The 12,540-nt window shown below is 57.8% G+C and overlaps 1 protein-coding gene across 1 annotated transcript in view; it reads left to right on the top strand.

Annotated features, from left to right (window-relative positions):
- Positions 1-1,045: 1,045 nt before the first annotated feature.
- TAF4 (TATA-box binding protein associated factor 4) overlaps positions 1,046-12,540 on the top strand; it is a gene marked incomplete at its 3' end in the record, with an annotated part of 30,912 nt that continues 19,417 nt past the window's right edge. Inside the window, exons 1-7 of the mRNA XM_007954724.1 lie at positions 1,046-1,126; positions 1,433-1,687; positions 2,724-2,843; positions 5,259-5,378; positions 6,332-6,454; positions 7,485-7,574; positions 8,426-8,671. Coding sequence (XP_007952915.1) covers positions 1,046-1,126; positions 1,433-1,687; positions 2,724-2,843; positions 5,259-5,378; positions 6,332-6,454; positions 7,485-7,574; positions 8,426-8,671 — 1,035 coding nt within the window. The remainder of the gene's footprint in view (positions 1,127-1,432; positions 1,688-2,723; positions 2,844-5,258; positions 5,379-6,331; positions 6,455-7,484; positions 7,575-8,425; positions 8,672-12,540) is intronic.

Raw genomic sequence — 12,540 nt, forward strand, 5'->3', positions numbered from 1 at the left:
TCAGAGCCGCAGTGAGCCCTTGTGCACTGCCAGCTGGGCGTTTAGAGAGCGGGACTGGGTCTGGAGGATGCAGCAGAGGATAGAGCCCTGGGCCGTGCACACTGCACAGTGCATGTCTCGTAGCAGCCGGGCTCTGCGTTTGTGTTTGGTTTCCATGTGCTGTGTTCTGGGCGGGTGTTCCGGGGGGCAGCTCCCCTCGTGGGCACAGGTGCGGTTCCTGTGGACGGAGAAGCCGGACAGGAGGCCAGGCAGGGCTTCGCTTCTTCCTGGACATCAGGTGCAGAGCTGGACAGCGTCGGAGACCCTTCTAGGCCTTGTAAGGGCTCTCCAGCATGGCCTTAGCCCAAGGGGTGGAGCCCCGTGTTCCCGTGTGATGGTGCCTGGGCAGTACCCTGGGTCCCTGTCCCTTTCTGCAGAGCACGGCTCTCCGTTCACCCTAAAAGGGAGGAAGCGCCACTGGTGCTTCAACCCTGCCATCCTCTGTCCTCAGGGTGTGACGGTGCAGGGCAACTGTGTGGCTTCCCTGGAGAGGAGGCTGCGACTCGCTCTCCTGCAGCTTCATCTCCACTCCTGTGGCGGGAAGTTAAACGTCAGCGTCAGACCGCTGGCCCTTTGACAGAGCTGAAAGGGCACCCAGGGTTGTAGTGCAGGAGGCGTGAGGGGTGGCTCCCGCTTGTACTTCCTGTGCAGTGGGGTCCCAGCCTGGCCTCGGAGTCGGCCGTGCCCTCACACACTGCCTGCCCTGAGAAGTGCTCCTGTGGGGACCTCCCAGGGCTGGGTTTGGGCAGGTAGGCGCGTGGGCAGGAGAGATGGCAGAGGGTGGTAGAGACGCTGTGTGCTGGCAGGAGGAGGCAGCCACTGACGCCTGCATGCTTTGGTGACGCCCAGTGGGTGGCCTGGGGGACGGGATGAGGAGATGGGAGCAGTGCTCTGGCCCCAGGCCCCTCCGTCTCCTGTTGGTGAACTTGGCCTGGCTTTGGCTGGCTGTGCAGGGCATGGGGTAGGCAGCAGTCTGGGTCCAAGGCGAGGCAGCTCTGAGCATCGGATGTGCCAGTGCGGATACCTGCTGCCTCCGGGCCGGCGCAAGCTCGGCGTCCCTACGTCGGGGTCCCTGTGCCGTGGAGCGGTCTCGCGGGCTCTTGCGGGACGGTGTGTGTGGGGGGACAGTGTGTGTATGGGGGCAGTATGGGGGGGACAGTATGTGGGGGACTCTGGCAGGGACAGTGTGTGGGGACAATGTGGGGGGCAGTGTGCGAGCAGTGTGGTGGCAGTGTGGGGCGTGTTATACTCACTTTGCTGCCTGTTTGTGAGGCACACGCCAGCCTGGCGGCTTCAGTCCACATTCTGTCAGTTCCTTTATGGTTGTCCTGCCTCTAGCCTGTCAGCACCAGCAGGTCCGTCTGTTTCACAACCTCTCCTCCTTTCTTCCTAGAGTCCCCGGCAGCCCCTTGGTGGGACTCGTGTCCCCAGCATGCCCGCGGGGCAGGGCCGTGCTCCTGACCAGGTCTCCTGTGTCCTAGGTATGGTCCTCGTGCGCAGTGAAAACGGGCAGCTGTTAATGATCCCTCAGCAGGCACTGGCCCAGATGCAGGCCCAGGCCCACGCCCAGGCCCAGCCTCAGACCACCATGGCTCCCCGCCCTGCAACCCCCACAAGTGCCCCTCCCGTCCAGATCTCCACCGTACAGGTGAGTGCCCGCCCACCACGCTGGAGGGCTGAGGTCCGCACCGGCCACACGAGGGCAGAGTGCCGTTCAGAAGCGTGGAGGCCAGCCGTGTGGGGCCCTGCGAACACCACGGTGGCTGGCACTAGGCTGACCGCAGGCAGAGTCTGCCCCACGCTGTGCCTCACGCCCTCACCTGCGGGAGATTATTCCCAGGAGTGAGCCTCGCGGTGTTAGGAGCAGAGTGGGCGCTGAGCCGGCTGGCTCTGCTGCCGTCAGGCCGCTCCAGACCTCACATGGTCCATAGGCCTGCAGAGTCGCAGACCCAGAGCCCAGGGCGACCTTCCCCTTGTCCGCGTGCTCTGCGTTTCTGGTCGGACACGGTCCTTGTGAGGAGGGCTCTGCCGGCACCTTGCCGGTCCTCCCCTGACGTGTGTCTCGATGCTGCTGCTCCGGGTGCTGGCTCCTCAGTGCCTGAAGTGGAGACGGCATCCTGGGAGCGTTTCCCTCCAGCTCACAGCAGTGTAGACAGACAGGCGTGTGTGCTGGGCCCCTGCCTCTGCTCTGGGATCTGCAGTGGTGAGCAGTGCCTTCCCCGTGTAGAGCTCACTGTCTGCTAGGAGAAGGGTGGCCATAGCACTGGGTGGCCTCACGCCAACGCTTGGTCCTGCAGACGCCGAGGTGGTCTTCTCTCAGGGTTGAGGGGCCGGCAGCCACCTGGACCGTCTCCTCTGGTCCTCCTGCTGCTCGTGACCAGGCGCCTTCACTGTTGTCACTGTGGTTCTCGTTAGGAAGACCCCAGGGGTCCTCGCAGGACTGGCTTCCAGACGCACGTGCTCTCTGAAGATGGCGTCTGTTGGTTTGTCCGAGGGGCCTCTGGAGAACAGATGAAGAGTCGTGTGTCCCTTGGCCAGAAAACACTAGGACCACGGGCTTCACGAACTGTGCAAATAGGCATACCTGACCGTGGTCGTTACTTGTTGGAGGCGTGGCTTCTGTGTGCATGGGGTCGGGGGGACTTGCCTTACCTGTGCCTCACTTTCCGATTCTTGTGTTTCAGGCCCCTGGGACGCCCATCATCGCCCGGCAGGTGACCCCAACTACCATAATTAAGCAAGTGTCTCAGGCCCAGACAACAGCCCAGCCCAGCACCACGCTACAGCGCTCGGCCGGTGTGCAGGTGAGGCTGGCGGGGCGGGCACATGGTGGGCTGGGGAGCTTGCTGGCTCGGGTGCAGGCTGAGCATGGACTTCCTGATGCAGAGAGCAGGCCTTAGGGCTCTTACCCTCATGCCCACTGTCGCCAGCCCAGTGACCCTGTGTGCTGTGACATCCGTGGAAGCAGACCACAGACCTGCCTTCTGCGGTGCTGCTTGAACCCCAGTCTGTGGGTTGGCCAAGTGCACACGCTGTCCACCCCGGGAACTTCTTCAGTAGGTTCTGAGTTGAACTGTGGAACGAGAGCTCTTCCCGAAGAGGGCAGGGTCTTTCAACAAGACCAACAGTTTGGCCAGCCTCACTCCAACGATGCCCCCCGTGCCAGGACCGGAGTAAGAAGCTCCACAGTGTTGCTGCCTGGTTCAGAAAGGACCAGGTGCCGGTGGGGCGTGTGCCGGGCTGGCCAGCAGCACAGCGTGAGAAGGGTGGCTCCTCAAGCACACACTATCCCAGCTGCCATTGTCCCATTCCCTGTAGGTGGGGCGGCAATTCTCCCACAGCTACAAGGGTTGCCTGCCTTGGTTCTTGCTTTACTCGTAGGCTGTTTCACAGGTGAGGTGAGGGGTCCCGGAACTGGCCCTGGTCTTGGCTGTGAGCCTCGTGGAGTGTGTGTGCCAGCCAGCAGGCGGCTCTGCACCTGGACATGTGTCCTGTAGCCAGGAGTCAGGCCTCCCTTCTGGACTTTGTCACATCAGCTGGGAGCTTGCTTTTGCAGTGATGCGGAAGCAGGGGAAGGCGCACCCGGACCGGGTGCTGGGCCCCTGCCCAGTGTGTGCCCACGCTCCTGGCTGCTCGGGCCTGGGCTGGGAGGCTGTGCGGAGGGGCTTCTGTGTCTCTAGGTGGCCCCTTGTGATCCAGAGGAGAGGCGAGGGTTGGTTGGGCTGGGGCCTCTGGAGCAGAGGGTGGGTGCTGGCTTCTGCCGTGCTCGGAGCGTGCACCGTTGTGCAGGTGGCCAGCACGCTCATTGTCCGGGAAACATCCCGTGTGTTCAGGGCCACTTCGCCTGCAGTTCACGGTGGGCCTGCCAGCTAGGACTGTTCCCATTCCTGATGAGTGAACTGAGGCAGCTGGTAGGGGCAGCTCTCCGTGTCATTGGGTGCCTCCTGTGTTCTCCTTAAGGCACCTGTGGAGGCAACTGCTTTGTAAGGTCCTGGGTCGAGGAGGGCGTGGGGGGCGGCTTGCGGGTCAGGCAGGAGCACCGTCATCCCCGGTATGACGGAGGTGCATTGAGGCCAGGCCGCAGCAAAGGCGGCGGGAGGCCAGTTCTTGGAGCAGGTGGCTGTGGAAGGTTCTCAGGGCACAGACCTGCCGAGTTTGGACCAATGGCCCTGGCCATACTCGGGGTCTTGCGAGCCTCTCACGTGTTCTTTGTTTGGAGGTTTGAAGTCTTCTAATTGCATGCTTACAGTCACAAGCAGAAGACAAAGGTTCTCTGAGAAAAAGCCAGCCGGCTCCCCTTGCCTGCACGTGCCAGCACCTGGGATATACCTCGGGTGACTTGCACCCAGGCCTGGAATAGGAGCCGGGCCCTGGAGCACACGTGATGGCAGAGGGAAACATGGAAGCTTGACTTCACCTGAGGAGCGCGAGCTTCCTACCCGCGGTCTTAGCCCCTCCCTGATGATCCGTGTCGGGTGGAAGGCACAGTGCTTGACTCCATTTGTTGAGCAGAGTGGCTTCTCTAGGTGACCCCTTCTGATCCAGAGGAGAGGCGAGGGTCGGTCAGGCTGTTCCCCCAGACCCACAATTTCCTGAGCCAGTGTGTAACCGCCTTTTTCTGTAGGGCTCATGGTGAGCAAGGGAAGGCTGGCATGTGGGCTGTGGGGCCTTAGAACTAGCCATTGGCACCCCAGGGAGCTCCCTGTGCTGTGGGTCAGTGGGCACCTCAGGCAGGGCCATGTGGCTGTGCAGTCTGGCCCATGGCCTGTTCACATGACCTGACCCCCGGCTTTCTGGGGTGGGGGCCGTCATTTCTGCTTTGTTGTTGGTTCAAAGTTCTAGAAGGTGGGGATCTGGGTTGGTGATGTCGTGTCATTGTGCTCCTCCTTACATGAGCTGTGGCTGCCTCTGAGCGGTGGCTCCGTTCCCCTGGGCATCATTCCACTGGCTTTAGACTGTGGGCATCCTGCGGGCTTGCGCTTCCACATTCATGGGCGCGCCCGGCGGGAGGGAGGGCGCCGCCGGCCTCAGGTGTCTGTGCGGGTGTGTGCTCCCAGTGGGTGGAACTTGCTGGGCCCTGCCTCCTGGCGCCAAGCTTGCTCTGCAGACAGCAGTTGCTGGCCCTCCCTGTGTGACTTCCCACCTGCTCTAGGACAGCTGTTCCCTATCCTCCGTCTGTGGCAGGAAGTACATTGACCTGGTGTTTTGGATTCTTCCAGCCTCAGCTTGTCCTGGGTGGTACTGCCCAGGCAGCATCACTAGGGACGGCAACGACTGTGCAGACGGGGACGCCACAGCGGACCGTCCCGGGAGCAGCCACCACCTCTACAGCTGCTACGGTGAGAGCCGCCGCCTCCTGCAGCCACAGCGCGGTGCCCTCCTCCCCGCCCCCCTCCCCTCCTCCCTCCTCCTCCCCCTTCTTCCTTCCCTCCTCCTCCTCCCTCCTCCCTCTTCCTCCTCTTCCCTCCTCCTCCTCCCACCTGCCATCTCCTTCTCCCAGGACCTGGGCTGACCCTGGGGTCCCAGTCCAGTGCTTGCTAGGAACGTGAGTTGGGTGACTGTGTATGTGATCTGGGCCTGAGGTAACATCTGCCCAGCTGCTGTTGTGGGAGGGGTTCTGCGCTTGCGCCTTAGAAGGAGGCCAGGCAGCCCCAGGACCGGGCTTGATCTGCACCCTGTGGTCTTCCTCAAGCAGCCTCCGCCATGGACATGAGGCCTTGATGCCCTGCAATGTCTGAGTCATAAGAATTTGAGCAGTCACGGGTTGGAAAGCAACACATGTTTTGTATGGAACTTGAAGCGTGCGGACCTGCAACCTCACCCTTCGTGTCTGTGCGTGCCGTGGTTCTCTGCGTGTGTGGAGTGTTGTAAACAAAGCAGAGCTGTACTTGATGTTTATCACTCGCTTTGTCCACCTTTCTCGGCTGGGCACCCCCATCAGTCCGAGGGACTCGAGAAACCTCCTTTGGTGTCTGTAGCCGGGGCAGGGTTTGCTGGTGGTAATCGCCTTAGGATGCACGTCTCTGTGGGTCCACGTCTGTGAGCTGCATCCCTGAAAGGGGATGTGGGGCTCGGGTGGGACCTCGGGCAGGGCCCTTGGTGTGTGGGTCAGGCTGTCCTCTGGGGGAGGCGGACCCCACGTGGACGCCATCAGCCAGGAGCCTCTGTGTGTTCTTGAAGGCCGTGCAGAGGAGACACGCCTGTCTTACGCACATGCATCTCAGTCGGCTCAGAGGGATTGTGCATACCTGCCTTCCAGGACTCACACGTGTCTCTCTTCGCCTCATGCCAGGAAACCATGGAGAACGTGAAGAAGTGTAAGAACTTCCTGTCAACGCTGATCAAGCTAGCTTCATCTGGGAAACAGTCCACAGAGACGGCAGCAAACGTCAAAGAGCTTGTGCAAAACTTGCTGGTAAGGAGCATGGACGCTGCTCATCCCCGCCCTGTGGCGTTTGCATGTGACATGTGCTGGGGAGAAGGCGATGTCCACTGGAGGTTCTGGTGGCCCGGCCATGGACCTCGGCCCTGAGTGTGGGCATCCCGCCCAGAGCGTTCTGACTCCTGTGTGCTTGCCCGTCGTCTCAGCGGCTGCTTTATGGAACCTGCTTTCCAGTGGCAGGGGTTTGCCAGTTGGGAGCTTCACGCTGGCAACATGGACACCTCTTGAGCCCACCTAACATGCTTGACAGGCTGTTTTCAAAGGTGTTCTCTTTTTCTCCCTCCTTGCTCATTTCACCTGTTTTTAAAATGGAGAATTTTAACACATACAGAGTAGAACGGGCGGTGCGTTGAGCCCCGTGTGCCAGTCTCCAGGCTTTGACAGTGACACGCCCATGGTCTGGCAGCCCGTCCCCTTCTTGCCTGCCACCACACTGTGTGACGACGCTCCAGACGCCCAGCACCCTAGGCTTGCTGTGCCCCCGCCCAAGCCTCCGTTTCCAGCACAGAACGGTGCCTTCTTGCTCGGAGCAGTGTGGGCTCTCGCTGGGCTGGGGCGGCGCCTGTGTCTGACCCGGCTCCGCTTGGTCGTCCCCTCCTGTGGTGGCGTCCAGGTCTCCTTGCTGGGCGTGTCCCTTCCTGTGCTCACAGCACGGACCGTGGTCAAGAGGCTTCTCCCAGCCGGCTCTCCCTCCTCACACGGAACCTCTGGTGGAGGGGAGCGTCAGCTGTTGCGAGAACGGAGGTGAATAAGACACTCACAGAAGAGACAGGAGGTAGACGAGCCCAGTTAGAGACACATTCTCTGCCACCTCTCAGCTGTGCCTGGGAAGGGCCGTGGACCCGGCATTCGGCTTCTGTGGCAGTGTGGGGCGCAGGCCGAGAGGATGCCCACCGCCGGAGCACACTCACTGCGAGGCTTGTGGCCAGGCTTGTGCTTGGCAGGGAGATGCGCGTGTCCCGTTTGTCTCGTCTAGGAGGTCACCGTGCGTTTTGTTTTTCAGGACGGAAAAATCGAAGCTGAGGATTTTACTAGTAGGTTATACCGAGAACTCAATTCTTCACCTCAACCGTACCTTGTGCCTTTCCTAAAGGTAATTTTCTAGAGTCAAGCCCCCCACACGCGTGTCCTTTGTGTCTGTGAGCGGCTGCTGCCGGCTCTGGGGAGGACTTGGGCTTTGCCACTGTGGCCGGGGGCTTACGCAGAGGCTGCACAGAGCACCCCCGAGGCAGAATGTTAGGTTTCCCACGGAGCCTTCTCCGTGAGTTCTCTAGCCCCCTACTGTGCTGGCCTTCCATTCTGTGTAAGTGCAGTGGCCAGGAAGTGCGTGCTTTCACATTTCGCCTCAGTCCGCCGGGTTGCTGCCACTTCGGTGTGAACGTGGAAGGGCTGTGCTACCCCCGGGGACCAGCACTGACCAGGGTCAGGGTATGGAGAGGCCCCGCTGTGGGATGTGTGGGCCCCTCCCTGGAGCAGCTTTACTGAGATGCGATTCATCCTCAGCCAGCTGTCTTCCAGTCACTGCCAACGCATGGCACCTGTGTGGGTCAGAGCAGAGCCGCGTTCCGTGGCGTGACAACGTGGCTGCTTATTCAGCAGTAGGTCACCAGGTCTTCCTTCCCGGTCGGGGGGCTCGAACCACTGCCAGTGTCTCAGCTGGGAGCCTGACCCGGGGACTCCAACACCTTTAAAGAGCATGTCAAAAACACTGGGGGTTTGTTGCTGGCAGTTCTTCCCAAGACTAGCCCTGCCTGCTCTGGGTGACAGTGGAGGGGCCGGGGCACGGCGGGTGCTGGTCCCGGACGCCCCGACTCGTTGCCATCTGCGTCTGAAGTCCCTTTCTTCAGCGTGAGACTGTTTTCTGAAAGTCTGATGTGTCCAAATTGAGAAAAAAGGGGCATGATGCTAGAGCTGCCGTCCCACCCTGTCTGTCTTCCCACCCAGAGGAGCTTACCCGCCTTGAGACAGCTGACCCCCGACTCGGCAGCCTTCATCCAGCAGAGCCAGCAGCAGCCTCCGCCGCCCGCACAGGCCACCACGGCCCTCACAGCGGTGGTGCTGAGCAGTGCTGTCCAGCGCACGGCCGGGAAGACGGCGGCCACCGTGACCAGTGCCCTCCAGCCCCCTGTCATCAGCCTCACGCAGCCCACACAGGTTGGCGTTGGCAAGCAGGGGCAGCCCACACCACTGGTATGGAAGGGGACAGCCTCCCCACCCGGCCCGGGGGCCTGCACACGCTTCCTCGGGCCTCTAAGGAAGTCCCAGCTCATGCAGCCTTCTGTGCGAGACCGTGATGCTGGCCAAGAAGGGGAGTGTGTTGTCTTAAGGAGTCAGACTAGACGGAAGGCAGGCCCTGGCTCTTAACCACTGGCATCTCTGTGACTGGCATCCTGCGGGGTGTCACTGGGTTCAGTGACCCACTGTATTAGTGGCGTCCTTACCGATGCTGTTGAGTCAAACTCCTGCCAGCCCTATGTGTCAGAGTGGAACTGCCCTCCAAGGGTCTGTCTTAGTTCTCAGCTCTCGAGTGCTGCGGGGCTGGAAATACCACGGGGGACAGTGGGGGGGTGGTGGTGCTTAGCGGCATTTATTTTCTCAAGTTTAGGAGGCTGAAAGTCCAAGGGCAGGCCCTTCTCCCTCTGTGGGCTCTGGGCAGGTCTGTCTCCCTCTGGGCTCTGGGTAGGCCTCTGTCCCTCTGTGGGCTCTGGGCAGGCCTCTGTCCCTCTGTGGGCTCTGGGCAGGTCTGTCTCCCTCTGGGCTCTGAACAGGCCTGTCTCCCTCTGTGGACTCTGGGGAAAGGTCTGTCTCCCTCTGGGCTCTGGGCAGGGCCGTCTCCCTCTGGGCTCTGGGCAGGCCTCGGTCCCTCTGGGCTCTGGGGAAAGGTCCGTCTCCCTCTGGGCTCTGGGGAAAGGTCTCCATCTCTTCCGAGCTTCTGCTCCTGGGTAACCTTCATGTGCTTGTGCTTCCCCCGCCCCCATCTCTGGGAGCTTTCTGCTGCTCACTTGGTTGTTTAGTCTTCTTTGTATCTCTGGAGAGATTGATTCAGGGTACACCCACCACTAACCCCATCTCAGTAACATAGCAAAGATTGCCCAGTCCTAAACGGGATTATGATCACAGCCAGAGGGTAGGATCTACAGCACACATTTGTTTTTATTATGATTTGGGGGGTACAAGTTTACAGAGCAGATTCATTTTCCATTCAGCAGTTAATACACATTTTGTTTGTGACACTGGTTGCAAGCCCCATAATGTAGCACTTCTCTTCCCATTTCCTTCCTCTGGTTCCCTTTTCCCTGTGTCCTTCTTTCCTATGCACTTCTGCCCTCTGAGCTGTCTCCCTGTGCAAACACTGCCCCTCTGCTGTCCCATGGTTGGTTGTTCTAAGGAGTGTACCACCTGTGTAAAGGTTCACCTAGATGACTGCCTTGTTTTTTGACTGGAAGCCATGGAAGTAAGTTCATTCCAGGCCTGAAGGATGACTAGGGGCCATAGTCTTGGGGGTTTCACCAGTCTCTATCAGACCAATGAGCTTAAACTTTTGTATGATTTTGACTTGTTGTACGTTTCTCTCCCACTCCATCCAGGATCTCCTACACTGACCCCTTTGCAAATGGTTGACAGTGGTAGCTGAGCACCATCTAGCTCTGGTCTCAGGGTCATGTAGGCTGAGGTTCCCATGGTCCACTAGTCCCATGGTCTCCATGCGTCTTTGATTTTTCTTCATTCTTCTTTGCTCCAGATGAGGAGAGACTAGTTGTTGGATCTAGAAGGCCGCTTGCAAGCTTTTAAGACCCCAGATATTACTCACTAAGTAGGATGTAGAACAATGAATTTCTGTAGTATGTTATGCCAATTGAGCTTGATGTCCCCTGTGACCATGGTCCCTAGTCCATGGGCCCAACAACTCGGCTCGCTCCCTCAGGGTGTTTGGCTGTAGCTAAGAAGTTGTCATAACTTTGCCCCTTGTCAACTCTGTTACGTATGTGGACATTCTTGTAGCACTTGCAAGTACGTATGTAGAAGGATCATCTGCCAGACTTAGGTACAGCCATGGCTCTGTTCTCTTTTGCCTAGACATACCTGTTCAGCCTGTCTACCTGTGTATGTGCCCGTGGATCAGCGTTTGTTAGGACCGCAGGTGTGGGATCGTGTAGCAGGAGTGTTGGCCTTTGGTGTCTGTACCTCTTGTGCACCCTCTATGTCTTCTTTTCTTCCGTACCACATCAAGACTCACTGTCCTCAAGTTGAGTCTGACTCTTAGTGAGCCCCGTTGGGTTTCCAAGGCTGTAAATCTTCATAGAAGTAGATTGCCCCATCTTCCTTCTGCAGAGAGCTTAGTGAGTTTGAACCACTGACCTTCTGGTTACCAGCCCAATGCCTTACCCACTGTGCCACCAGAGCTCCTTTTCCTTAGTGCAGCACATATATTTTGGGGACATAATTCATTCGATAACATTCTACCCTTTGGTCCACAACAACTCCTGTCCTGGCCACACGCAAAACATGTTGAATCTCATCGTGCCAAAAGTCTTTTATCAACTTAAATTAAGTCCAGAATCTCATCTTCTGAATCACCTAACTCTAATGTGGGTGAGACTTCAGGCAAATTCCATCCCGGGGTAAAATTCCTTTCCACGTGGGACTCTATGAAGTCTGGACTACAGGTCGTCTGCTTCCAGAGCACAAAGGTGGGACAGGCACAGGGTAGACATTTCCATTACAAAGGGGGAAGACTCGGGGGGAACAAAGGGCTAGCGGGCACCAAGAAGCCCCAGACCCAGCAGAACAAGTGACATTAATTAACAAGGCTGGAGAATAATCTCTTCTGTGAGACCATGTAGGCAACGGCCCCGCCCTCCACTCTGGGTGTTGCCCAGCCCTCTGAATTCTGAGGCCCCTCATCCCTGGGCTACAGCTCCACCTTCCAGGACCCCTGGGATGACAGCTCTGCTCCCTTGGATTTGGGCAGCCCTGCTCCTGTTGTTGTTAGGTGCATCGAGTCGTCTCCGACTCATGGCGACCCTGTGCACAGCAGAACGGAACACCAACCGGTCCTGCACCAGCTCCATGATCCTTGCTGTACTTGCGCCCATCGCTGCAGTGACTGTATCAGTCCATCTTGTTGAGGGTCTTCCCCACTTTGATCGACATTCCAATTTACCAAGCGTGACATCCTTCTCCAGGGAATGGAGAAAACATGACAATATGTTCTGACAACAGGTCTGACAACATGACCAAAGTAGATAAGACAAAGTCTGGCCAGTCTCGCTTCCAAGGAGCATTCTGGCTGCACTTCCTCCAGGACAGACCTGTTAGTTCTTTTAGCAGTCCATGGTACTCTCAGCATTCTTCATCAGCACCACAGCTCAAAAGCGTTAATTCTTCTTCAGTCTTCCTTATTTATTGTTCTGCAGTTGTTCTCACATGCATGTGAGGTGATTGAAAATACCATAGCTTATGTCAGGGGCACCTTAGTCCTCAAGGAGACATCGTTGCTCCTCAGCACTTGAAAGAGGTCCTTTGCAGCTGATTTGCCCAGTGCTGTGTGTCGTCTCATGTCCTGACTGCTGCTTCCACTGGCGTCGATTGTAGAACCAAGCACTGTGAAGTCTTTGACAACTTCAATCTTTTCTCCATTTATCATGATGCTGCTTTTAGGGCCAGTTGTGAGGATTTTCGTTTTCTTTATATTGAGATGTAATCCATACTGTAGACTGTAGTTTTCAATCTTCATCAGTAAGTGCTTCAAGTCATCCTCCCTATCAGTGAGCAAAATTGTATCATCAGCATATTACAGGTTGTTAATGACTCTTCCTCCAATCCTGATGCCACGTTCTTCTTCATATAGTCCAGCTTCTCGGATTATTTGCTCACCATATAGATTGAATAAATATGGTGAAAGGATATAACACTGACACACTCCTTTTTTGATTTTAAACCATGCAGTGTCCCCTTGTTCTGTTTGAACAATAGCCTCCTGGTCTATGTACAGGTTCCTCATGAGCACAATTAAGTGTTCTGGAATTCCCATTCTTTTCTTTCTTTCTTTTTTTTTT

Source organism: Orycteropus afer, unplaced genomic scaffold (assembly GCF_000298275.1).
Source record: "Orycteropus afer afer isolate SDZICR_OR568_19922 unplaced genomic scaffold, OryAfe1.0 scaffold00469, whole genome shotgun sequence".
In the NCBI taxonomy this organism is placed as follows: domain Eukaryota; kingdom Metazoa; phylum Chordata; class Mammalia; order Tubulidentata; family Orycteropodidae; genus Orycteropus; species Orycteropus afer.